Genomic DNA, 27,891 nt, shown 5'->3' with positions numbered 1-27,891 from the left:
TCTGAAGGAACCTTGTGACCCTTACGTGACAAGTGACTTTGACTCAGAAATGTTAAATTATCAAATCTGTTTATTATGACACCAGATAGTACAAATACATGTAAACATAAAAACCACAACTAAAAAACACACACACACCAATGAATAAAACAACCATGCTTACATCAACTGAAGAGTGAGGTTAACAGTCATGTATAAGTTAGCTTGATGCTGAAAGTGCTAGAAGTTTAAAAAATATGAACAAAACATTTTTATTGCCCTGCATGCACCCACCACCACACACTACATATAATAAGTTCTTTAAATCCTTCTCAACCTGTATCGTCTGATTTTGCTAAAAATGTTTGTCAAGTGCTGTGGAGAAAACAGTTCCTGAGGACACTCTTTAGTTCTGAAAGGAGCTGTATGCAACATTCAAAGCCTGGGGTGAGATTGACTGCACTAGGTTCTCAACATGGAGGTAGCTGAGCTAGCGGCAAGCAGCTAAAGGTGCTAACTCCATTTATAGTGCGAACTATGGCAACAGTGCTGACAGAGTTAGCATTGCTAACTTGGAGGAAAACCAGAGGGTGGGCACTAGACTTCACGGCAACGATGTCCTGATATCAGGGGTAACCAGTGGTGTAGTGGAGGGTATACACAGGTATACGTGATATATCCACCTCTTTTTCTGTCTGTTTTTACCATACCCACCAATTAGCCAAAAAGCCATCGGAATTCTTAGGGGAGTGTACCCACTTCCTCCTTGGTAACCTGCTCAACTTCCTAGTAGTACACCCATCACATTCACTACCATTAACATCTCTGGGGGTAACCACTGTACGAGCACAATGCAGAGCAGTGGTGATTAGCTAGCCAGTGGAACACACTCACATGGTCTCACATGTACAAACATGCACGCACAGCCAGACTGCCCACCACAACAAAGAACAGAGAAGCTTGGACTACAACACACAGAGGTAGAGTGATGTCCATGGATGTATAAAGTGAACTGGCTAGTTTGTTGGAGGTGGGGCCCTATTTACTCCTATGCAAGTTGCTTAGTGGTGTGCGCGGAACCAAAAAAGCTCGACTTCCTGGGTAGAAAATTACCTAGATCCTCCACATCATGGTGCCCTCAGAGCAGGCACACCAGAGGCCTACAGTGGCCGAGCGGCTAACTCCCACTTTAGCCCTTGAATGGGGATAAAATAATTTAATCGTGCTGCTCTTCTAGACTTTAAAAATGTTATCAGACTAAGGTTGGGTTTATCTGCCAGATGAAGCGCAGGCTGCTAGATGGCCGAAGTGGTACATTTTTTAGTGACCAGGTTTGTCATTGCCATCTTGAATATTTCCCACCACCATAGATCAGTATCCATTCACTTAACCTTATATAAATATCACAGGTTTCAGCGGGCGGGTAAAAAAGCAGTGTTTCAAGTAAGTTATTAATACTCAGGCCGACAGAAACTTTGCATGCAATAGTCCACCTTCCACCTCTCCCCCCTTCTCTGTCTCTGTCTCTAGTTGTCTGTCTTTGTCACAGTTCTCAGTCCTGACAACTGTGGTACGCAAATTCCTAGGATAGCGAGGATAGCTACATTCCCTATGACTGGCGAGTACTCGTTGCCTTCATTAGCTGGATTGGTTAGGTTTAGGCAAGAGGAGTGGGACTGGTTAGGGTTAGGGTGGCAAGGTCAGGGTAAGCCAATCAGAGGCACAGTAAGGCAGGCCATTCCTTCGCTATCTTAGCATTTGCATATTCGCCTACTGTAATTCATAAAGTTGGCAGTTTTTGGGTCCAGTCCAGTTGGGTGGTTGACTGAGCATTTATTTTTGCTTCGTTGCGACCCCCCACAAACAAGTGTGTTATTTTCCATTTGCCATCCCAGCAGACGACCCTATATCCGAATGAATCGTTAAAATTCTGATAGTGAAACGAGCCATTTTGTGGAGATTGTGAAGCTCAAGAAAATGTATCCACTGATTCACAGGCATTTCTTTCACAATGTAAGTCTATGGGAAAAGTTCTGAGGCCCCATGGCATCACATGATGAACCTGAAGTTGTAAGTCCACGGTTTGGCTGCTATGTCAAAAAGACTTCAAAGTCTGGCCCAGTTCCTGGGGGCTTGCTTCATTCTCTGCTCATGGCACCATCACTCTTCTATATCTCTACATAGATAATAGTTCTTTGCTGATGTGTGAAAGCTCTAAACGTCGTATACAGCTCCTTCAAGTTCAAATATGCAAAATTTATCATAAATTCAAGCAATGTTGACCAAGATCTGAAAAAGAACTACAAGTCTACAAAATGTGTGCGTACAATTGCAACCAACACAGCGCTGTTAGTTCAATCTGTCCCTCAGGTAAAACAGTAAACAGACATTTGAAAAAGTGAGGAGCTTGAGTAGAGTGTAATGATGTTTCAGGTAGAGAGATGCCATGCAAAGAGATACCATCAACACAGAGAGCTCCTTCTATTGCATTAGCTAAAGGCACTGATATCTTGATGGAAATAACTTCATTTTGGCCGCGACCAGGCACAGTAAATACAATTGCTAGCTGTTAGCGCAGCTGTGTAAGCCTGGTAACTGATGGAAAGTGACTCAGACACGCTTATGAATGGTGCTGGTGGCTGCGCCTGTGCACTCTTGAATATGTTATCATCTCCTCTGCACAGTGGAGCATATTAATAAAGCACCTTACAGTTACACCGTCTAAACAGACCGTAAATCACTGCCCATTAAACCTGTGCAGGCAGTAACATGCTCGGCCCTCATCCCACTAGAGGCCACCAGTATTTAACTGCCACAATTAACACATTAAACACTTCAATCCTGAACTGATGTGACACAATCAGCTGGCGTAATGATTAATTAATGACTAGTGTAAAGTGTGGGCCAGCCCTAGAAATTCAAAACAAGAGAAAGTTAATCAGGCTAATTGTCTAAAACCATCTTCATTAGCATAATATTGGCGCTGAGGATCAGAAAATCAGGGAAATTGGCAAATGGGTCTTTTTCTTTTCTTTCTTTTTTGTTCTTTGTTTTTTACAATAAATGCTCACTTAAAGACATTCATAAGTTTTTAGTACAATATAATAAAATACAAACACTGCATAGTAAAAGGCACTCTGTAAAAAGGTCTGAGCTAAATTGAGAGTTTGGTTTTTTTGCATCTGCATACACCCACAGTGCCATGTTGTGCTGGCTATCCTCTTCTGTCAGTTGCTGAGCGTGATGCTGTGAATGGTGTTCGCTGGGATTTTGGCATCTGCTTCCTCACCGCTGATCCTGAAGATCACAGAGGTGTTGGAGGGGATGGTGGCAGTGGCGTTCAGGGATTTACCCAGCCAGCCCTGAGAGCCACGCTTGTACATTTTAACTGTTACCTGCAAAGAGAGAAGAAAACAGAACATACAGAAAGTGAGAGCTTGTTCAGAGACATCCTGTCTTCAAGTGGAAAAAAACAACTGTTGTTGGATATTCGGTGCTTGTGACCCTGACTGAGACCTCCTGACCTCTGACTAGAGCTAAGCAGATGCTCATGACTTTCACATTTCACCTCTACATGTACAAGCTGTTAGTTAGTCTGTGGACTTGTAGACTAAATGTAAGGATTCTGGCTTGTTGGGAGAGGGAGTGGGTTAAATACTGGTCACACTTGAGGTCCATTTTGACCCGGAAAAATCTGACGATTTGCAGGTAAACAATGGCTAGCATTCACGACAAAATAGGGCTAAATTTGGCTGCAAAGTAAACACATTTTAGTGTATTACTGTTAATTCAATAGCATTTAAACAACTAAACTTAAATTTGCAGCAGGTCACTTTTCATTTAAATTGTAGTCCTTGAAATTAAGTAGAAATAACGGTTGTAAATAACACAGACCCTGTTTACACTTGGTTTTGAAATGCGTTTTGGCGATCCAAACACAAGTGGAGAGCTGAGATACACTGCCGTTCACAACTGTGTCTCCATCTGACCACTTGCGTTTAATGCCCACACCACTTCTACTAGAAGGTCAAAGGACCCTGTGCACATTCATTACTTTCACACTCTGGACAGTCACATTAGCAGTTGTGTCAGTACAGTTTGAGAAAACGCTGTCAGTAGACTTCAACCCATTTCCCTCCGCCACGTCCTGCATTGATTATTTTCTTTTTTGTGTTACGTCCTTGTTGGGTACGCACAGAGACACATTATTGTTTCCACTACAAAAGATATGTGGTCAAATGAATCCAAGACCACCTCAGCAACATTTGAGTGATCAGATCGCAATGCATCTCAGTGGCTGTTTACACTTGTATTAAGCAGGGTTGGGTCCTGTTCACATCTCAACTGATACCGGTACCCAACAGTACCTTTTTTTTATGTATTTTACTTTCTCTGTATGAACAAAAATCTATTTTTGACAGTGACGTACGACTGAAAAGCAATTCTGCTCCTCTGCTCTTTTCTATTCACACATAGAGCTAATCTTCTGTTCTGTCTGTCAGCTTGTGTATTTATGTGTGTGTGTGGCAGTGATAGGTTATTACCGAAACAGTTTAATAAAGAAAATAGACTAGACACAGAAACTATCGTGGCAGATCGGCGCTGCATTGATAGTTTTGGCTAGATGGGAAGTGGACAGAGCAGCCACGGAGCTCCATGGCTAGCTTCCCTACTTGGGGTTGCTTCTGCCCCCTGTCTGAAGTTGAACCTGTGGCTCCGCGGAGCTTGGCTGCCGGTGTCAGACCTCTATAGCTGGCTTCTAGAGTTCAGCGTTCTTCGTGGCACTCCTGCCTCTTGTCTAAATCCGGCATTCTCCGCCACATGTACTGAAATTTGGCACTGATTGATTTCACGTGAAACTGTGCTCAGTGGTACTGATGTACCTCGCCCTGTACCCTAGAAATACTGAGTTTAGTAACTAATCCAAGTATTTATCCCCAGTTGTGATCTGATCACCCGAGACACATGTTAAAACCACATGTAAACAGGGTCATAGACGTCTAAAAAAAGCCATCCGACCTGGTTTTAACCTAGATGCCTAATGTACAGTAAGCATCTTTTTACCTGCAAATTACAAAATTTATGCTTTAGAGTTGCAACTAGCGATTAATTTCATTACCAGTTAATCGTCTCATTATGTTCTCAGTAAATAGAGTAGTTAGTTGGTTAGTTTATCAACTGTTGAAAAATAGTGATTAAGAGCTAAAAGTTGCTTGTTTCATCCGACCAACAGCCGAAAACCTTAAGATATTCAAGTGCCATTTTGGCTAGTAAAATTACTTAAATAATTAGCAGAACAGTTGCTGATTAATTTTCTTTTAATCGACAGAATGTTTAATCAATACATTTTTGTCAGATATACCATGCTTATTTGGAGGATTTCTCCAGTTTGATGTATTACATGGTAAAACAAATCACTTCTCCTTTTATTGGAGAGCAGTTAATCATCCACTGAAATAGCCTTAAAAAATAAATGAATTAAAAAAGCTGTCAAATTTTCCATAAGCCCTCTAAAACATCGTGCAACTCTTTTCGGAGCAGTGATCCAAACGGCAGTCTGAAACAGAATAAATATTAAATTAACCTTGTTCTCACTGCACGCTTTTTTAATTCGCCTCCACATCTTGAATGGAGTCATACCTCTCTTGATTTTATGTAGGTTGTAGGGCATAATACGCTTTAACACTACATCAAAACTGCCTGTTATGTTTGAGCCTGACAATGGAAGCCTTAACTAGATTTAGACATGCAGGTAATTGAACCACATCCATTTCAAAAAGAATGCCTCGCTGCATCTCTTGTTTGGCTGCATTTACAGGGGATAACAGAATATTACAGTGCCTTTTCACAGTCCCATTTTCTTTCACTTTAGCATTAGGCAATTTTTCAATTATTATTTTTTCCATGTTCTTTCATCCCCGGCTCTCCATAATGTCTGGGCCTTTTAGTTAATGGTAGCGACAGTCAGAGCCCAGTATATCGGCCCTTGTCCATTTTGCAGGTCATTGTGGAAGCCCAATAGGCCTTTTATTACACCGACATCAAAAGGCAGATAAGCATTAGAGGTGGGGAGAATACCCTGCACTAGATATGTTCCCTCTTTCCTTTGTCTGCTATTGAAAGTGATCATTTTAATAGTGAAGAGGTTGGTGAGCTTTGGGGCTGATGGGAAGTGCGACACCCCTGACAGCCTACGAATATGAGCAAGTCGATAACACAACACGAGCACACAGCACACCCTCAACACCTGCACACTCTTGCTGCTAACCTAATTATCTGCAACAAAGGCCCCTGCGATTTCAGACACACATCTTTCTGCCATTTACTTACTTATTACTGTGCATTAAAACAGACAGAACGCGAGAAAAAAAACCCTCAACAATTGTGTCTTATATTGCAGCCTTGGCCGAATGCCACATGGCTTGTATTACAATAGCATCAGACACTTCAGAATGAGTGTCTATTAATTTGGGATGCATGAAAAAATAGCTTCATGACAGCTGGTGGCAGAGAGGCGCGTAAACCAACACAAAGACATCAGAGAGGAATTATTCTAGCAAATCACAGCCAAACGTAATAGTAAGTAATCAGCAATTAAATAATTTAATGGAACAAAAGTTGAGTATTTCTATCTTCGTAGCACCGCAGTGGACACAATACTGTTTCTGTAAGTTGGACATAAGCATGAAAACTGCTCTATTTATATAGCAAGAGCAGCACGAGAGGCTGTGAAACACACATACTGCCTATATAGGAAAGCATCTAAAGAGCATTTACCTCCATTACGGCTGCACAATTGTCTAAATGTTGTTTTAATTAAAGAAAATGCTCCAATACCTGCATCGAAATATGCATAGTAATAGACAGTCATGCTCACTGGCTGCTTTCAGACCACAGTATCTATGGAGAACATCTAAACTCTGTCTGATAATGTAGGGTTTTTAATGTGTAGCTATTTAAATGTGTATTATTTCTGTCAAGAAGACACAACAGAATTAGATCTTGCAGGATTACTCTGAGTTGATATGAGCATCTTATTTGGTTGCAACTGCACAATGCACACAGTAGTTTATGGGTTTTCAAAATGTGCTAATAACATCATATATAAATCTCGTCATAACTGCCTACAACAACCTAGAAACTAGTCAGGGGTTAAGGGTAAGGAATCTAAAAGAAAAAATATTTACGTGCACAAAAATTCAAATGTTGCCCCTATTCTAAAAAAGAGAAAACATACGTGTGTTTTGTTTCTCCTTTAAATCAGAAATACAGGCTTTTCTTTTTAGCATGTCTCTCTACCCTCAAGCCTTGCAAACTGCTAGTAAGTTGGTTTGTGTACAACACACAGAGCTGACCATAAACAAAGTCCTAGTTTCCTATTATTTTTGAGTCACCCTAATGCACCACCTGACCTGGCATTTACCTTTAATTGAAGGCAGGTGTGCTGGAGTGAGTGTGGAGCGTGGAAGATACAATCATGGTTTTTATTGTTTGATGATGTCGTTTAATACCCCATTTATTTGAGCTTTATTTTTGTAAAGGCCTGTTTCTTTGGGAAAATGTTTGTTTGGAAAGTTTTGTTTTCATTTTTTGAACGTGACAGTCAAGACAATCGGTTTATAACGTCATCTTACAACTCTCCATACATCCTGCAAATCAGTCAACTTTACAACCAACTGAAACTCCTGGATCATCAAACAGTGAGTAAAACTAAACTAAAGACAGCAGAAGAAGAAGAAGAAACAATAAATTGTGAAGACAATAATGCCTCAACAAAAAATAACATTTTAAGTCTTATGTGTGATTTGGCTTCATATGAGCAGAGGAAATCTCTGCTTGTCGCTAGGCATTGTAAAATACCATAGGCTTGTACTAATACAGTTAGCATGTTATATTTGTTTGGAAAACATGTTTAGCATAAGACAGTTGTTTTGTTAGTGAATCTTGTGAGTTGTAATGGAGCCAAATTGTGTGCCGTTACCTTTGTTAAATGTTGCTGTTGTCCCTGGTTTTATATGAGTAGAGGAAAAGTCTGCTAGCTGCACGGCTAATATATACAATGTAAAATGCCATAGGCTTGTGCTAAAAACATTAGCATGTTGTATCTGTGGAGAAAATGTGCCCAGATAAAGACAAGTGTTTGTCTGTGAATGCTGCGAGTTTAGTGAAGCTGATTTGTGTACTTGTGTTTGAAACTGTTTCTATTAAGCCATGTTTAATGTGTGTTTAATGTGTGTTTTGAATCCAGAAACCTCCACCGCCAACTAGTGTTTTGGAGGTGTAACTGCAGAGTGACAGACACACCACCGCACAAGTATAAATTCTCAAAACGGCGTAGGCCACGTACGTAGGGCCTGCTGCACAACTATAAATCCCGCTTAATTCTAATGCATATTCTGAATGTGCTGTATTCATGTCTTAAGAATGCTCGTGAAACCCAAAGAATACCAACATACCTCACATCTTCATTGAAAAATGCTACAGTCAGAAAAAGGCTTAATTCTAAATATCCAAACATAATTTGCGGTTTACATGACCTGTATCAAATTCTGAATACCGTCATATTCAGAAAGATATCAGACTATTAGTGTGCATGTAAAGCTTGTGGGTAAAATTGTTTAGGGTAAAATGGACGATATAACAACAGATTCAATACGCCATTCACTTCTATGCCTCACAGTTTGAAGAGTTTGAACCAAAACCTAAAATACTATTTGTATGATTTAAAATCAAAAGGTTTGATCAACCGCTACACTGACCACGTTTTGCCACGTACAGGAAGAAAATATGCAGCTGTCTTTGGCATGAACTCAAAGACGGGACCTCTGTGTGGTCTAGACAACCTACCTGCCAGGTGTTGTACAGCGGAGGTGGTGTGTCAAATACAGGAACTGTCACTGCATGTTATCCTCTCAGCCACTTGAGGCAAGTGTCTGATGGTAAAGATGATACTGTATCTACATTACAGTAGAAGTGTAAAGGAGCTACTGACATTAAAATGTTATTCAAAGTGCAACCTGCATCCTAAATGTGGCACGTCACAGCTGCATACCCTCTGAGCAGCCTATAGATCAATAGTTACTAAAATTAATGTCTCATTATGTTGTGAATTCACTAGAATCATCACTATTTCAAGCACAGACAGGCATCAATGTGTGTGTGTGTGTGTGTGTGTGTGTGTGTGTGTGTGTGTGTGTGTGTGTGTGTGTGTAACGCTTAATGGCAAGGACAGGACCCTTGGGGCTAAGGTTGGGTGTCACACAAAGGGCTGAGAGCTCACCTAACGGTGTCTACCCCTAATCGGCCTCTCACTTTCGGTGTCGGGGGAGCGGTGTGAATGACATCAGTCCTCACATTTCAACGAGACAAACTCCTGTCTTCTTATTTACCGTCTGCTAATAGTCATAAATCCCGCCTCTGGTGCGCTGCTCACCTTTTACCCTCTTAAACTCAAAGACAACAGCTCGTTCTAACATCTCCGTACATACAGCTGATAGGGATCTCACTGGTTTCCTTATGTTCTACCTGTGGGGATGTTTATGGGACAGATACTCGGCCAGTTTGGTGTCTCAGATTTACTTATTTTAATTAGAAAATAAAACTAGTAAACTTGCAGTATAAATGCAATTACTTGTGATTAAAGATCTGACAGCTCTGACAAAGGTGAATAATGTGAGGAACCGTGTAATTGGGTAGGGACGTGTCACCACCTGCGTGTATTGCCATTCACAAAGTTCAGATTCTTCGCCCGATAAAGTCAAGGAATCCCAGCGGGGTATCAGTCAGCGGGGGCTGTTACCTGGAGCCATGGGTGCAATGTTTCAGGTGAACTCTGAGTGAGCGTAACGCCACACCAACTTCAGACGACGGGCTCTTTGTTCCACGCCGTGTCTCACCAGACACAGATGGGGAGGAACACTGAGCTTTACACACCTCTGGCGGCACCAAACATGCCTGTCGACGAGCCAAATGCGATGGAATCGGACCAAAAGTGGTTCGCTGTCATTTTGGATGGATTTAACAAGGCAATTAGGTAAACACTGTGTGGTTTGGCTCACTGCGGGAATAAATTAACAACCTGCTGAGAGGGGCGTGAATTATCAGTGGATTATCAGTGATTTGATGAAGTCGGATTCTTCAAATTGTCAGTGCATTTCAAGACTGGCTACGTCTCCCTTTATGGATATCATATGATTCAATTTGGAGACCACAAATGTGTATATTTACTTCATAACTATGCAATAATGTGGACTCATACAGAAGTAATCCCTCTCAATCATCACTTATGACCCACTAGAAGTGTGTGGCAGTGTGTTTTTCTGCATTGACTCTGCCCTCTGCCTGAAATTTCTTATTTTCTTCTTATTTTCTATGTTCAGGCTGTTTATGGGCGTGTACCCCAACAGCGCTCAGGTGGTGTCAGGGCTTTAAAAAAAGGTAGCGACCAGGTGCCAGACTGTAAGCAACAGGCATCCTGTTGCACTAATAAAACATTTTTTAAAAAAGGCCAATATAGTGAGGCAAAACTCCAAACGAGAGTGATCTGGGGTTGGCTTATACTTTCGCTTTCCTAACAGTAATCGAGAAAACTGAATATGTACCTTTAAACCTCCATACCTTTATTAAAGGTATTCTATGCAATAATGAAATCAATGCAAACAATAAATCTTTGCACCCTGGTAGTACCTGTTGAAATTAAAACCAATAAATCTGTCAATACCTTTTTTTCAAATTACTGAATAATTTGCAACCATTTTAAACATATTTAGAAAAAATATACACAGCTAATTTTGCAGTTTTGTATTACTGACCCCATATTATATATATAATTTATTTATTTACACTAGTAATTTTTTTTACATTTTATTTAATTCAAGTTTTTGCATGTGTTTATTATTATTTATATAATTATTTATTTTTCTTTTTTTAATAGTTTATTGCATTTTTCTTTCCATTTTATTTATTTAATTTTAAAAAAAAATTATTTATCTTTTTTTTATTCAACTCCAACTCTGATGGAAACTGTAAGGAGGATTTGCATTTTGCTTACGAAATTAGCTGTTTTGGTGATAACTCTCACTCTGTGCTGTTTGCTCGTTACACTGGCTCCAATACTTGTGTTTGGTGTGAATATAAAAAAATATATATTTATGGTGTAGGGAGGAAAAATATTTGTAGCTTCAGGGTGGGGATTATTTTTGGTTTGTCCAACTGTGGCTGGGATTTACTGCTCTTTTTATATGACTTTAAACACAGATAAAAAGACTGTGCACAAATAACTGATTCACTGATGAGTGAATAAGACGTCTGAAAATAGTAAAAAATGCACATCAAAATCTTCAAACTGCTTCAAAACCAACAGATGTTAAATTTACGTTGATATAAGACAGAGAAAATCAGGATATCCTCGCGTTAAAGAATCCAGAACAAATTTATGTTTTTCATTTTTCTTTGATAAAAGACTTACTGATTACTTAATAATCAGAATTGTTGTTAAATAATTTCCTGTTGACCATTTTTCGACAATAATTTTAGTGTTTGAGGAGAGTAAATAAATCCCCAGACTGTCATCAGTCCAGTAACATCTCATTTGACAAATCGCTACAGTACTTCCTACATGAAATACTCTAGATGTGGCCCGTCATTTAGATGCCTAAACTTTGGTTGGTGACATACCCATCTACGTCAGTAACTACATTTATCTAAAGTCATGAACACAGAAGATGGCCGGTTAAGTTCTGAATAGCTACGTCTCTGCCTCCACCCCGACCTGCCTCGGCTAACAGGAAGCCATTAGAGTCTCGGCAATAACCATTTACATCCATTCACCCGGCTCTGACTTTATTTCCATCCACATAAGTGCATTTTCTGCGAGAGGTTAAAATATGAATCCCCCTCCTTTTTCTCCTCAATGGGTCTGGTTGTCTGGCCGACTTGAGAGGGCACAATCTATGACTGATTTAATTTGCTCTTTACGAACATCTCTAACAGCATTACCCCCAGAGCATACACTGACTGCCCCCATCTGACTCCATTAACTCCCAAATCGGGTTTAAAGACCATATTGATGCCGTCCGTTATTAAGGGTGATTATCAAAACAACAGACAATGGGCCAAAGTGTCTGTTAACTAGTTTATCCATAATTTCACATAACTGTAACAGATGGCAGGGCTGTCAATTACATTCTGTATCTGCTGCACACAGCGGCCACACACTGTCTGGATATGCAGCGTATTAGCCTTCACATTAAAAGAACGATAGTCTGCTCACAGGTGGCCGCAGGAAATGGGCCGAGCACACAAAATAAACCAAATGTTAAACATAGAAATGCATCCATTTGAGGAAACAGTTGCCAATTACCAGCTGGTGGTTTTTAGCTCTCGCTGAGGGTCTTTCTGTATGATTAAAAAAAAAAAAAGAAAGTCACAGATAAAAAATCCTAATGTTGCCGTTCAGTCCACTTCACCACCTTTATTCTCCTCAATTAACGAGAATGGCTTTTGAAGCTGTAATTAAGTGTCTCTGCTCCACTCGGCCTCTTCATTATTCATGAATCCCTATTGATCATATCTTACAACCTATACCGTGGGGATGACTGTAATATCCTGAGTCCCCAAAACAAATAGCTGAGCTTCCCGAGTTAAAATTAACATCTTGGCCAGCGACCAAGGAAAAGTTTCCGTTTGATACTAAATCCAGCATCTGATGCCAAATTAAATGATGTCAGAGAATCATGAAGCCTATATGGTCTTATTAAATATACCACTGCAGAGGATTGGACAATAATTATTAGATATTATTCTTTAGTGAGCTTCAGTGAGGCTGATGATATGATCACATCATCAATGCTGCAACCAGCAGTTAATTTAATTACTGATTAATCTGCATATTATTTTCTAAATTAATCACTTTTTTGCTAAAATGTCAGAAAACAGGGGAAAATGATGATCACAGTTTCTCACAGCCCAAAACCATACCATCAGATCACTTTTTTGGGGGTTAACAGTCAAAAACGAAAAGATATTCAGTTTACAATCTTACATGGTTGAAAAAAGCAGAAGGTTTGGGAAAAAAAGGATAAAATATTTCAGATTATTTCTTGTCTTGATACACACATTGCTAAACATTTTATTAGGGATACACTCATTTTGAAATACCGATGTTTAAATTAACAATTAAGCCAGTAGCAAATACCTGTGGGTTTTTTGGAATTTGGAATTTATTCCCTCTTTTGTGCCTGAGAAACAAAGAAACCTTCCTTGCAAAAAAATAATTAAACTGTTGTAAAGTCATTCAGCCCTTCAATACACTGTCTCTGAATGAGCACAAATTCAGTCATAAAGTTATGAATCAACCTTTCATATAAACTTCTTTAACATGACATATATTATAATTCCCTCTCAAAAATCTATTCAAATTGCTCTAAAAACATAACATATTTCTCCTTCAAACAGCTGTATTTATTCAAGTTTCTCGCCACAACTATATTTTACAGGGGTACATTTTAACATATCATTTGAACGGTATAATTTACCTTCATCCAACACTCACTTTTAATGAATAGAGTCCGATTTAACGCCCAGTCTCTTTTACTAGCTCAGGCTACACATTTTGACTAAATAAAGGCCTGTCTCAATTATAAGCCTGGTCTGGTTGCCAAGCACTTCATTTTTTTTTAATAAAAGTTCTTCAGATGTATAAAACCGAGTTATTGGCTACCTCAAATTATTTGTCCATTCCTCGATTACCCTGTAAGTTATTCATTTTCCTTTAGTCCGTAAGGATCCTCAGATCAAAAGAATCAAAAGGGTTTGTCATAAAAATGAATCCAAGTTGTGAGGATTGTTTTAACAGGATAAAGTGGTGTTGTGAGGTATGCCACTCTCTCTCTGATGCTCTGTCTGTCGGAGCTAGAATAATTCATAAGTGATAAATTATCTGAAACCATATTTTTATACTAGTAATATTCATACTGGTTTAAATAAACAATTTGATTGTATTTCCCGATTTTTGCTGAGCAACATTTTTGTGTGAAAGGAATTAAAGACCTGTCCCAAATATAGGCCTGTTGAGATCAGTGATTTGAGCAAATAATAGCCGGGCTGCTGATTGAAGTATTACGGTAGTTCCAGCCACCAGCTGCTAACGGCTAACAGCTAGTGTTGACTAGCTCCCTGTTGATTTCAACACGGATTTGTTGTTCACAATGTCGCGTTATCAGAGAAAAAAATAGGACCAGTCCCATGATGCATTGATAGTGACTTGAATGCGTCCTTTTGTCCCAAATGCGTGAGGAAGATCTTTGTTTCTCCCAAACACATTGTCCCCAGGATGCTAGGACGTCGTTAGTCTCGAGCCCTGCTTTTTAGCCTGCGCAAAATTGATGTGACACAACAAAAAAACAGCGGCCACTACGATTGGTTAATATCATTTTATCTACTAATAGGCTGATGGCAGTCAACAAGGCGAACAGCGGCCAATACAAATATTTAGCCGATAAATCAATGCATGCCTGAAAATACTCATATTATATTATGATATGAGTATTTGTCTCTAGTACATTTTTACATAATAGGGTGCAATGTATTGTGCATATAAACAATATAACAGTATAAACAGACAACATTTAGTCCCATGTACAGGCCTATAAAACATAGCATTACCGACTGTGTGTCGTGCACAACCGCAGCTCATTCCACATTCAAAGAAATTATTATGTAATGAATATTAATGGATTGGAGCTTTATTTTAAACATGTATTCAAATGTACTGAAACTCAATCTCCACCTGTGTTAAGTAGGAATGTGTAAAACATGAACCCTACTGGTTGATGTTTAACTAAATTAACAAAAGAGCGCTTGAAGAGCCCTCAAACATGACTGGTATTACATGCTGGGTGATGAATTTGGAGGAAACACATTGAGTCATCTTCAAATTGACAGATGCAGAATCTCTCCACGGGACTCTTCACAGCGGCTCACAGTGCTCGAGTGAAAAAATAGATTTTTTTTTTTTTTTTTTTTTTACCAAGTTTAATCACACGCTATTACAAGGCAGCTTTTATCATTGCCTTCCACTGTGTAAGTGCTGGTGTCTTCACTAGTTCATTACAGACACTTGTGATTCTGCAGCACCCTTCTCATGTGTAATTGCATGGTTAGCTTTCCTCTGCAGCTTCCTACACACACTCTGGCGCAAATTATTTCCAATTCCAGTTTTCTTTCAAGAGCGACGCTGCAATTACAGAAATCTGAACATCCTGGTAATTTCCCCACAATTTTCGGTTTTGTTGAAAAACGCAGCTAAGAGATGTTTCTGGGAAATTCTTCAGAATTATTTCCTTTTAGTGCGGAATTCATCCTCTCACCAAGTTTAGCTGTGTCCCTGATGAACCTGATGAACTCTGAGCTCCAGGGGAAACACAATCTGATAAATTACACTGTTGGTGAAACAACTTTCAGGTATTATTTTTGTGGCTTGTGTCTGGAAAATAAACACCCGTGTTGTTTCTGTGGTAAATGCATCCACTCTTATTACATTTTGTACATCACACATAGGGATTCTGCCACATATGTGAAAGGTTATTATAAAAGATTCATAATTACTAATAATGGGCACTCCGTATATTTTCTTTTAATGGCTAAATACTTTTTTCTCCACATAAAAAGAGACCAAAAAGCTGCAGCGGCTGCTAATATCATCTATTTAGACAGCAGAATTTGCAGCCTTTGTAAATGGCCAGCTCCTGGCCTTTTGTGTGCCTCCATTCATTATCACCACAAAGCAGTTGATGTCTCCCCTCGCTGCCTTTTCTGTGCTAAGCACCGGCGCACCAGGCTGTCCATTACAGGCCTGTGACGCATGCAGCCCAGGGAGACGGCCAAACAGAGAGGAATGTCAGTATAGAGTTAAATTAACAAGCTGTGTGGAATCTGTGGCGAGTCAGGAAGACACGATGTATCTACGGTAACTGAGGTCTGATCATTTGTTAGTGGAGATGCTGTCAGTGAATCCGCAGCCTTTCGCCTGGTGGCTTTTCTTCTATTAATCAGCTGACAGCGTGGAGTAGTCAAGTTACGGTCGCAGGAACTCAATTGTTGTTTCTCAAATATGCAATTAGTCCACACTCCATATGCTGACCGTGAAGAGGGAGACGGGCTCCTTTTCTGCTCCTCCTGAATAAACTGGATTATATAAACTGGCACAAAGACCTCATGAAACAGTCAAATTTCAGAGCAGGAGACGACATGAAGATGAACAACACAAGTAACCTGCACTTTAAATTATGACGTGAATAGATCTTTAGCTCCTTCTCTCCATCTTCTCTCTGCAATACACACACACACACGTGCACACACACACCGTAATTACCCCTCAATCCATACAAATTGAATGAAGCCAGAACCGTGGTCTAAGAATATAGACCATAATTAATAAATTACAGCCACTCCACTCAATCATTCTCCACTTTGGGGACATGCAGACATCCCATTCTCCGCAGAGTAATTGACCGAGAGCTCACAGAAAACACACCTAGTGGCTCGGCGGCGGCTTTGCGGACGCATCTGGTGCCACCTCTTGCATCCAAACAGATGCCTGAGTGAAACTGTGGGTCATATCGCAGATATCTCCTATCCCGTGTGTTTACAAGTAACAAATCAAAAGCATGCATTATTTCTGGGCTCTGGAAATACGCCTGAGGGAGCTATCAGGTTGCTCTGCCACCCCCCGAGCTTCCCCTCGCAGCTGCTGCACACGAGCAAAGATCTTTTCTTTTCTTTTCTTTTTTTTTCAAAGACACAGTCGTGGACTCCAAAGAAGCAAATGGTATTTGAGTTTAAAGCACAAATCCGATGGCGAAATCTATTTTTCCTGGTGGTGACTGCAGCTGAATGCTTGGAATCAGATAATGAGACACAAATATTCACCTCTGTCTATATCTGCACACACTAAGTGGGGTAAAACACCTTAACAAGTCTTTGTGAAACACAGGGAGAGGGCTCGCCGCACACCGCCTCCATTTACAAATATTTCTTTGAAAATAATATATTTTGTCGTCGCCATGTGTGTGTCCCCTCGGGCGAGAAAAGGGCCCGCTGGAGACCGTCTAATGATCGCGGGGTCATGTATCAAATACACAGCAGCTGGAGGCGAGAGGGGAGAGTACATACAGTCTGGATGTTTGGGGTGGAGGGGGTGTGAAGTAAAGCCTGAGTGGAGTCTGTAAGGAAAGCCCAGGCTGAGTGTTTGGGTGCTGGGGGTGGGGGTGTGAGAGCTGTAATGGATGCTGACCAGGGGGCCGTAAGAGCTCTGACCTTTGTCTGTCTTAACAATAATTACTTCATTCAGCTAATTCCTCTAACAAGCCACACTGACGCACGAGCAAAATAAAATGTTTGTGGATCAATTCAGGTAAAAATGGCACCAAGGATCAGCCAATACAACCTTTAAAATCAATGCCACGCTGAGAGATAATCTCTAACTAATTAGCCAGATCATCACCTTGCAGATCTGAGAATGTGAATAAATGATGCTTATTCACATCCAATGATGCTGCAATTGCGTCGATTCAATCAGCTGAGCTCATTTGCAGGGAGGCAGAGTGACTTAATAAAAAAAACTGAAGTGTTAAGGCAGTAATTAGAGAGCACACTAAAGTGACACGTTTTTTTATCTAATCTAGTCTATGATTACGTGGGATTACTCCTTTTCCAAATACTTGTGTTTTTAAGGAAAAAACAGGAGTCCCATGTGCCCAAAGGCTGAATACAGTATGATTTCATTTTTGTCATTTCGTTTCAAAGGAACAGGGAGGAGAAAACAATCTTATTTTACCTGCCTCTCTCTCAAAACACAATAATCATAAGGAGTAGATGCTTCAACAAGGGAACAGCATCTACACGACAACTCCATTTAATGTTTTATATTGTTCTTTCCTTATACATTATATTATACATAATATTCACACAACCCTTTAAATCATTCTCTTAAGAATTCCACAGTTTAACGCCCACCTCTGAAATACACATCTGTTTTAATGTAGTCCATGCAAACTGGTGCTTTAAGTGAAATTTTCTTGCTCAAGCTCGTTGTCCTCTGAAATAAAAACCAACAAGTTTTGTAAATGTTCTGGTAAAAGAACAAAAGAAAATGGCTGTATCTTCAAACTACAAGGAGCCCAATCAAGTATTTAGTATCTATGAAATTGTGATAAGTTGACTACAGAGTATGCTATGGACTTTTATTTATTTACTAATAAAGTCATTATTTTTATTATTAGAAACATGCACACATACGCAGTGTAAAACAATAGGGAAAGCATTTTTCTAAAATTCTAAAAATTATTGTTTTTCCTCATTTTTCAAAAATTCTGACTCTGACTATTGATAAAAGTGTGATTTTTCATGTGCTCTAAAAATTTCAGAGTTGTACTGTTGGATATTTGCCCAAAGTTTGACCATACAAGATTTAAAGACTTTAGACCAATCACAACAAATGATCATATTACAGCGTGTAAATTCAATGCTTATAAGACCCGCTCAAAACGCCTTTTAACCACATTCAGGACAGATTTTTGGATGAATCATGTTTTACTTATCTAAGCATTGCAGGTAAGTAGTATATATGTGGTCTTGTGCAGGTAAGTGTTACGTATATGGTTATTAGAGTGAGTTAAGTTAATCTACATTTTGCCAACAAGTGTAAGTATGAAGCAAAATGACAGGATTATAGTTTTTTTTAAAGATTTGTAATATTAGAAATGTGGATTTTTACATAGAAAGGCTTCACTCATTTTCAGAATTTACAAGAGATTAAAATTAGATAGATTCAAATGTAAGAGTATTTAATGACTTTTAAGGCCTTATTGTTGTAACACTGAATTTAAGACATTTAAAGACTTTTTAAGGACCTGTATACAACCTGGATTAAATAGAATATTTGAGTACAAGTGGCTCAAACATGTTTAAGAAAGCCGCAGGTTTCTCCAGATTGTGAAATAATGGTTGTTTTAAAAAGGATCACTATAGGTCTAATTACTTTTTTTTATCTGTAATTAGTTGGACTTTATACTTGTATTTTCTGTGGTGAAGTGAGATTGTTCAACCTGAGAATTTCTTTAATTGAATGTCTCTTGACCAACATTTTATTGCAGTCTCTTAATGTGGGGTGCGTGCAGTAATATCCTGACAATTTGTAATTAAAATTGGCCCTAATTGTTTTCAAATAACTGTAAAATTGTTGTGATGTTCTGCAATCTTCAGCCTCAATCCAACCTGTGTTTTCCCAGAACAAGAGGGGGAATGCCTGGAAGCAGAGTGAGACAGTCATATCGTACTACTGCCACCTGCTGGTCATGCTTTTTGCTTTACATTATGATGTGGAGCCTTTGGCGCAGCATTTACAGACTGTACCTCTGGTCTTGTTGGCTCATCAGAGCCAGCACACTGTGGACTGACCTGAGGAGCGTGTCCCAGCAGGGCCCACAGCGAATCAGCCGACAGGGTCCTGACTCTGGAAAACTCGAGCGTGTCCGTCTCCTGCCGGTTGAGAGCGATGTACTGGCAGCCCTGGTAGTCTCCTTTCAGCTGCTCGCCACCGTGCAGCCGCACCAGATCCCATGTCCCCACCCGCCTCAGGACCTCCCGCACTGACTCCATCTGCCTGTACGACAGATGACCTGCAGGCAAGACAAAACAACATTTTAAAAAAGTTCATCTGGAGGCATTCCTGTCAGAAGTTTGCTTAATTAAATTACTGTATCTAGTGGAATGCATTACACTGGAAGAAATATGAGACATGGCAAGTTGTTGAGTATTAAAAGTTGTATCACCTTAAGATAAGTTTTAAAAATTCAGAAATTCTCATAGTTTTTAAGTACTTTTGGGCATTTTAAAGAGTCCTCAGGGCAGTAATAGACAAATATAACATGTTAAAATTGAGATGTTTGCAGTGTCTTGAACATACAGTTTATCTTTTTAGGACCCACTCACCAGAGAGCCAGGAGGGAGTCAGTGCATCTGATATCCAGGCGACGTAGCCCTCCCTGAAAGACCGGAGGAAGTCGTCGATCTGGCTGTGAGAGACCAGCTCCCTCCTCTTCCTCAGCTCCTCATCCAGCTCACAGTCTGGAGAGAGGAAGACAACCCTGGGGAAGAAGAGGCTCTGGCGCACCAACACTCCACTCCTCATCAAATGGCCACATAAGTTAGCCGTCTTGGTCTAAAGGAGAAGAGGAAGATTTTTGATTAATCATCTAGTCTATGAAATGCCAGGAAGCACTGGCTGGTCATATTTGTAGTCTTGTTTACTTTTTATTGAATCAGACAGTCTTTGATTAAATTCTGTATTTTTACTAGAACATGCTTTAATGGTCAAATTCCCTCACTCTGTCTGTGCTGGAACACCTGTATTCACCCTCTGTATCAAACGTTCTGTTTTACTGGCTGTCTCTTTAAGCCCCCCTCCCAAAAAAGTCCAGCTGGCTCTGACTGGTCTGCATTTCTAGGTCTTCTGTGTCTCTGCACAGTCATAGCAGCAGGGGAATGACTGTAACTGAGAACAGCGGCACTTGTTAATGTATACTGTATGTATAAATTACTAATAAAAGCTTCTAAACACAACCGGCCATGTTCCAGCAGGAATATGATCCAAAATCAGGGAGAAATTAACAACATTGGCGACTAAGATTACATGTTTCCCTGAGGTTAGCATGTAGCTACATGTACATTAGCAGTGTACCTGCAGCCAGGAATGACTGTAACAGAGTTTAGCAACTTTTTACTGTGAAAAATCACCCATAAAAGCTTCTAAACACAACGTTATCAAGAAGCTACATTTAGCAGCGTAGGCTACATAATAGCTCCATTTCCACCAGGCACTTTCAGTGTGGTACCTTTGGAACCAAAAGTAACCCTTCAGACATGGTACCTAGACCCTAGCGTTTCCACCGCTAACAGTTCTCTTAAACGTGGGCGGGATTGTTGTCACTCATTGCTCCGTCCAGCACTCACTGTATTTCCTCCTTTATCAGTCTGCACCTTGTTTATCGTCCACAGAACGAGTCTGCATGCCGACACTTTCAGAACAAAATAAAACAGGCTGCAGTGAGAGTCTCTCTCCATGGGATATTTAAAAATAGCGGGTTTGTGCATTTAGTCCTTCTCAGGCAAGCTCAGGGGTTTAGTGAGGCTGGAGCCCACAGGAACAACACTCTGCAACCCTTTTATTTCTCATAGTGAGGATTAGAATATATGCAGCTCACATAATCCGGACGAAATTAATATATATAAACACTTGAAGATCCACTCATTACTGAAGTTGTGTGTCATATAAAAACTACAGTGATGGTCAAAGTTGTCACAGTGAAATTTAAGGTGTGCTGATTAATTCACATCGTCACCTCATGCATTGAGTAACATTACAAGTTAACGTTCCACCTTAAAAGTCGCCGGCAGTCGGCCCAATGAATCAAGTTATTATTTTCTCCGACTCATCACTTCTCTGAAACATCCTTCCATTTTATAGTTACAGTTTCCTAATAAAACTCTCCACAGTATGAACAGTGGTTACATGAGCCTCAAAACCAGCCACAACTCAGCCCTGAGCAGAGTGACCGTCCTCTATTGACCAATCAACAGACTGCAGTGTTCACAGCTCCACCTTTTAGTACCAGATCTGTGTGCTAGGTACCCCAACAGAGGGGGGACCAAAAATGGGGACGGTACAGAATGGTTCCATTGGTACCATCCACAACTTTTCACAGTGGAAACGGAAACAAAGCGTACTGAACTGAACTGAACTGTACTGCTTTGTGGAAACAGAGATAATGTACAGATGTACAGCAGTGTGCCTGGAGCACATGACCATATAAGGAATCCGGCACATTATGACATCATACTGTCACCAGGGTAGAAAAAACTGTTGGCAACAGAATATTTAGTTCATAAATGGTGAAGCTTAAGGTCCCCTTTAATTTTGGGAATTTTCATTCCTTTAGTAAATTAAAAGCTGATATTTGGGGAAAAAAATATGTTTGTGTTTTTTTTAAAGCAAAGTGTAAACACTGGCCAACAGAGATACTCAATTATCAGAACTAATTATTAATGTGCTGCTGATAGACTAATTAATTAATGGGCCGAGGGAATTTATTAATCCAGAAATTTGTCAGCATGTGCCAACACTCACACAGGATGCCTCTGTATTAAACAGTTATATAATGACCGAAATGCCACATAAACGCAGATGTCCACTTTTCATCCTGTAAAAGGACCCACTTTAAGAAATTATTCAACTTTAAATTGGCACAGACGGCAGAGCCGAATCTGCTTTGTGTAGATTAATGAAGTTAATACGTCCAATTCAAGCAGAACTATTTAAATAATGCAGTGTGTGTTTGCCATCATCAGACTCTTCTGTCAAGCTCCACGTCCAAATTGAGCATCTATAGAGATGGAAATGAATGACTCCAAACAGACCCAGGCACATAAGGTGACAGCTGTGTTTAGGCACCTGCCTGCTTTCACCCCTCCTCCTCCTCTGAACATAATTATGGCCTTTCAAATGAAGAGCGGCCACTCGGGAAGTTTAGGAAGCCTCGCTGTAGTGTTTGAAATTTCCATATAAATTGTTATGGTGACTCAGAATCTCTTAACCCGGCTGGAGTTCGGATGAAAACAATGTGCTGGACAATTGATTGGACCTTGGACACAAGTGTGCCAGACAGTTTGACATTTAGGTTTTCATGATGGCATTTCAGCGTTACAGCGAAATGTGTCTTTTCTTTTTTTACCATGATAGCTTTGAGGGGATCTTCAATCTGCTCAATGCAGGTATTGGTAAAGTTTTGGTCCTCTTCTTTAACTTGCACGTGCCAGTTCTGGTTGTGAGCGGACACTGTGCCTCTCCAGGGTTTTACATCGATGCAGAAGATCCCCTGGCCTTAGTAGAAAGAAGAAAACATTACTCCATGTGAAGCAGTACAGACTCAGAACAATAGTTTTATATCACATATACTGCTTGTTTCCAATCACAGTGACCATATACACCACCAGCCACTTTATTAGGTACACCTTGCTCTTTTACCTTCAGTACTGCCTTTATTCTTTGTGGCATTCAACAAGGTGCTGGAAACATTCCTCAGAGATTTGGGTCCATAATGACATGACAGCACCACACACCACATCCCAAAGGTGCTCTACTGGTTTGAGATCTGGTGACTGTGGAGGCCATTGGAGTACAGTGACCTCATTGTTGTGTTCAAGAAACCAGTTTGAGATGATCTGAGCTTTGTGACATGGTGCGTTATCCTGCTGGAAGTAGCCATCAGAAGATGGGTACACTGTGGTCATAAAGGGATGGACATGGTCAGCAACAATACTCAGGTAGGCTGTGGTGTTTAAACCATGCTCAGTTGGTACTAAGAAAATATCCCCCTCACCATTACACCACCACCACCAGCAGCCTGAACCGTTGATACAAGGCAGGATGGATCCATGCTTTCATGTTGTTTACACCAAATTCTGACCCTCCCATCTGAATGTGGCAGCAGAAATCCAGACTCATCAGACCAGGCAACGTTTTTCCAGTCTTCTATTGTCCAGTTTTGGTGAGCCTGTGTGAACTGTAGCCTCAGTTTCCTGTTGTTAGCTGACAGGAGTGGCACCTGGTGTGGTCTTCTGCTGCTGTAGCCCATCTGCTTCAAGGTTGGACGTGTTGTTGGTTCAGAGATGGTCTTCTGCAGACCTTGGTTGTAACCAGTGGTTATTTGAGTTGCTGTTGCCTTTCTATTACCTTGAACCAGTCTGGCCATTCTCCTCTGACCTCTGGCATCAACAAGGCATTTTCACCCAGAGAACTGCTGCTCACTGGATATTTTCTCTTTCTGGGACCATCCTCTGTAAACCCTAGAGATGGTTGTGTGTGAGAATCCCAGTAGATCAGCAGTTTCTGGCACCAACAACCATGCCACGTTCAAAGTCACTTAAATCACCTTTCTTCCCCATTCTGATGCTCAGTTTGAACTTCAGCAGGTCGTCTTGACCATGTCTACATGCCTAAATGCATTTAGATGCTGCCACGTGATTGGCTGATTGGCTGTTTGCATTAACAAGCAGTTGAACAGGTGTATCTAATGAAGTGGCTGGTGAATGTATATGGTGATGTAAAACATCATCATTTACAGATTTGTCATATTGTCAAGATTTTTTTTTTTTTTTTGCATATACTCTGTATTTAGACTGTAAGACTTAAATTAAATAATTAAAAAAACAATAACTGCTACAGCATGCTGGCTCACTGTCACTTACTGGGACACTTGAATGGAACAGAGCCATCATTAGTTTCATTAGTAACACCTGTGCTTTTCAGGCTACGACAAGCCCAAACCTCTGCTGTGAAAAAGGTCTGACAGAATGATTCCAGCTTTATCATGGCATTCTTTTTTATTCTAGATACCAACCTGTGAGGATAACAATGTTGATGTCGTCTTTGGTGGTCTGAAACTGGTCGGGGATACGCAGATTACTATAAACATCTTCCTTTCTCAGCCCGGTGAGTTTCCTACAGTGCAAGTATCAAAAAGATAAGAATAGAAAAGGTATGTAACATAAGGTAGTTTGTGCAAAAGAATACTTCTAAAGCTGCATTACTTGATTTTATGTTGGCCACTTGGGGACAGCGGAACAAGCTGCAAACCCAACATTGACATATTATCTTACGTTGTTACAGCAAACATGTTAGCATGTCCATCAGACAAAGAGTAACACCAGCATGCATGTGGAGTTGTGCCTCTGTCCATCCCACCAATGTAAGTCCAGTATTCCCTGTCATTTTTATCTCTTATTTATTCTCCACCAACCTCTGAGGTAAACATCTGGCTCTTCAGCTGCTAAATGCTTCACTATGCTCACTAGCTAGTCGCTAACTTTGTCGGCCTGCTGTTTGGTGCTGGGCAGGTAGCGTACAGCAGGTTTATCTATTTATTTTAGGAATAGGAATATATGAGAGCAAAGCATTAAAGTAACGGCTGTAAAACCAAAACAATAAGCTGAAAGATGCCAAAACTTTCCAAAGTGAAAAGTTGGGTGATAGTTCTGAGCTGATTCATCACATCTAGATTTCTGTGCTCATCTCCAGGCGCATTTTTGCTGGCTCTAGGGCTGTTACTTAAACTACAGATTTTACTTTTACTTTTTGCAACCAGATGGAAAAGAAACGCCCCTCTCTCTTAAACTCAAACCAAACTGGGATCAAATTGTAACACTAGGCTGAACTGATCAAAAATACACCAAGGTTCTGTTACTGTGTCGTCTATTTTTCACTTAAAATGTCTTCAGAAACATATTTAAGTGCACTGTTCAGCTGTAATATGAGACTTTGTGAGCATGAAGTGGACTGGGCGCCATACTGTTTCCTGTATTGTGTAAATGGAGGCTAAAAAAACTCAGATGAAATAGGAAAACTAGGCAGTGCTAATCAAACATGAACCAATACTCTGTTACTGTGTTGCCTATTTCTTGCCTCATATGTTTTCATAAATATATTTTAACTTAGTGTTCAACTGTAAGCCAAGATCATGTGTTACCCGCTGGCCACCATATTGTTTCCGGGGGAGCAACTTGCATTACGTCATTCACCAGTGGGACCAGCTCAGACCGGCCAGCTCACAACGCTGCAACTTTTCTCTGCAACGTTCTAAAAGGGTTTTGTCTCATCGGGAAGCTTTGGTCTGAACTGGGCTTTAGATTTTCTACCTCTTCAGTTAAGATGGCTGCAACAGGCCTTTCTCTGGTCATATGGCACCAATTCAAAAGTGTTTCACTCTTTCTACTGCATAGAGAGGCCAGCTTTATGAAAAGACCATCTCTCCAGCAGTGAAATGCTTTATTAAGTTTGCACAATACCTACCTGACATGTTGTATGAAATCAGGTAGTGTTGGCGTCTGAGGTGCGCTCTGGCCTTGGGCACTTTCTGAATCTCTGGAGCTGAGATTGAACTGGTTAAACAGGTTTCCAAGCTGAGGCATTCTAGTCTTTATCTAAAGAAAAAAACAAAATAAAAAAAACAGATTAACATCCAACAAGCAACAAGTGACATCTAGTTCCATTATATTCTAAAGCAGTGGTTTCCAACTGATGCAGCCACGGGGTCCAGATTTCTCCTCAGTCATTAGTTCAAGGTCCACACAGTTTAATACATTCAGTGTCATACTTGCATTGGGCCATGTTGTCGGGCTAGTTTGCTGTCTGTTAGGGGACGATCACACCTACAAGGAGCGCTAGGAACAAGACGCCAGTAAAACAATTGATTCCCTATGACACGGTGCGTCTGACTGGTTTTCAAGCATTTTTTATGACAAGCGTCTTTCTGGCGTCTTTTTAGACACGCATTCTTTTTCTTTAGACGCGCGTTTGTAGACGCTGAAAGCTGAAATAATCTCAACTTTTGGGTTGTTTTGATCGCCCGGTTGCGCATGCACCCCCGTTCTACAGGTGCTCCTCGTAAGGAGCGCTCATTGAAAGGGCGTTTCAGGCATTTCAAGCGTTTTTGAAGCGTCCGCGTTTCTAGCACCACCTGTAGGTGTGATCGGCCCCTTAGTCACTCACTCTACAGCAGGAAACCGCACAGCTCTGTGCCGGAATTTCACTGTGATTCTAAATAAAGCGTGTTTTTGCAAACTTGACTTGAGTCATTTGCGGTCCATTCAGAATGTACCCATGACCCACTTATGGACCGCTACCCACCAGTTTGGAACCACTGTTCTACAGAAGGCAGAAATCTCTACGGCCAATATCTCCAACACTTCTATGAAGTTCCTACATTAACCTGCGTACAGCAAAGTCTGTGGATTATTTTGAGTAACTGGGTCATGATTTCTGGAAAGAGACATTGCTGTTGAGTTTTTCAAATGTATGTTTTAATTATCATTATTTATTTATTATTTTATTTTTAAATTTAATTTAATTTTCGTATTTTTATTTTATTTATTTATTTATTTATTTATTTTTTGTTTATTTTTTGTTTTATTTTATTTATTTTATTTTTGAAATTTTATTTTATTTTGTTATTTTTATTTATTTATTTATTTATTTAGTTAGTTAGTTAGTTAGTTAGTTATTAATCTATTTATTTGGCACTTTGACCACCACAAGCCATGTTATATCTAGTTCTATTATACTGTACTAGAGAGAATTAAGGCAGATATCTCTACAGCAAATATCTCCAACAGTCAGCAACTCACACCAAAACAATCTAAACTAATAAACAGCACTACAGGGAAGAGGAAAAATATGTATTCTTGTTTTTGGGGTTGAACTGTGCCTTTAAGAGCCAATATATACAGTAAAAACAATAGAGCTTAAGACAATATTGTGTCTAAATGCATAGCTTTAGGTGTTTGGCTTCCCTTAGTTACTGTATATACTCTACAGTAGATTCAAAATGGTGTCAACATGGTATTTAAACTACAGTATTAAACACTGTTCATTGTTCCAGCCAAATTCAACATGTTGAACTAAATAAGTTTACAGTAAAAACACTCTCACTTTCTTAGAAGTCATCCTGACATCATGCTAACATGCCACATTCAGGTTTTACAGCTTTGTTGACGACACTTGAACTTGTCGACCCTGTGGAGAGAACAAAGAGCAACACACAACACTGGCACGAGCTCTCAACCCAAACCATACGTACTGATGACGTCTCGCGCTGTTTACAGAGCCGTTCAGAGGGAAAACTGAGGGGATTCAGCTCCACATTTTCCTGGCGTTAATGTCGGTCTACGGGGTCTCTACTCCAAATGCTGAGCAATGTAACTCTATCCAGGAACGCTGTTTCACAATGTCACCGCTCCCCCCTCCTCTCCCCTGCTCTCCTCCCCGGCTGCAGCACTTCCAGTGTTCCTGGAAGAGGT

General features: G+C 40.2%; 1 protein-coding gene across 1 annotated transcript; it reads right to left on the bottom strand.

The window, feature by feature from the left end:
* Positions 1–69: 69 nt before the first annotated feature.
* Positions 70–27,891, bottom strand: si:zfos-911d5.4 (uncharacterized). Its single transcript, XM_050060754.1, has 7 exons — positions 27,672–27,891; positions 25,886–26,016; positions 24,438–24,538; positions 22,770–22,918; positions 19,972–20,200; positions 19,438–19,658; positions 70–3,374 (listed from the first exon to the last, which is right to left on the bottom strand). The coding sequence occupies exons 2-7, from the start codon at positions 26,002–26,004 to the stop codon at positions 3,207–3,209; spliced, it is 987 nt and encodes a 328-aa protein (XP_049916711.1). The 5' UTR covers positions 26,005–26,016; positions 27,672–27,891; the 3' UTR covers positions 70–3,206.

The sequence above is a fragment of the Epinephelus moara genome, chromosome 13 (genome assembly GCF_006386435.1).
Source record: "Epinephelus moara isolate mb chromosome 13, YSFRI_EMoa_1.0, whole genome shotgun sequence".
Classification (NCBI taxonomy): Eukaryota; Metazoa; Chordata; class Actinopteri; order Perciformes; family Serranidae; genus Epinephelus; species Epinephelus moara.
Note: the sequence above shows the minus strand (reverse complement) of the source record. Positions and strands in the feature narration are given on the sequence as shown.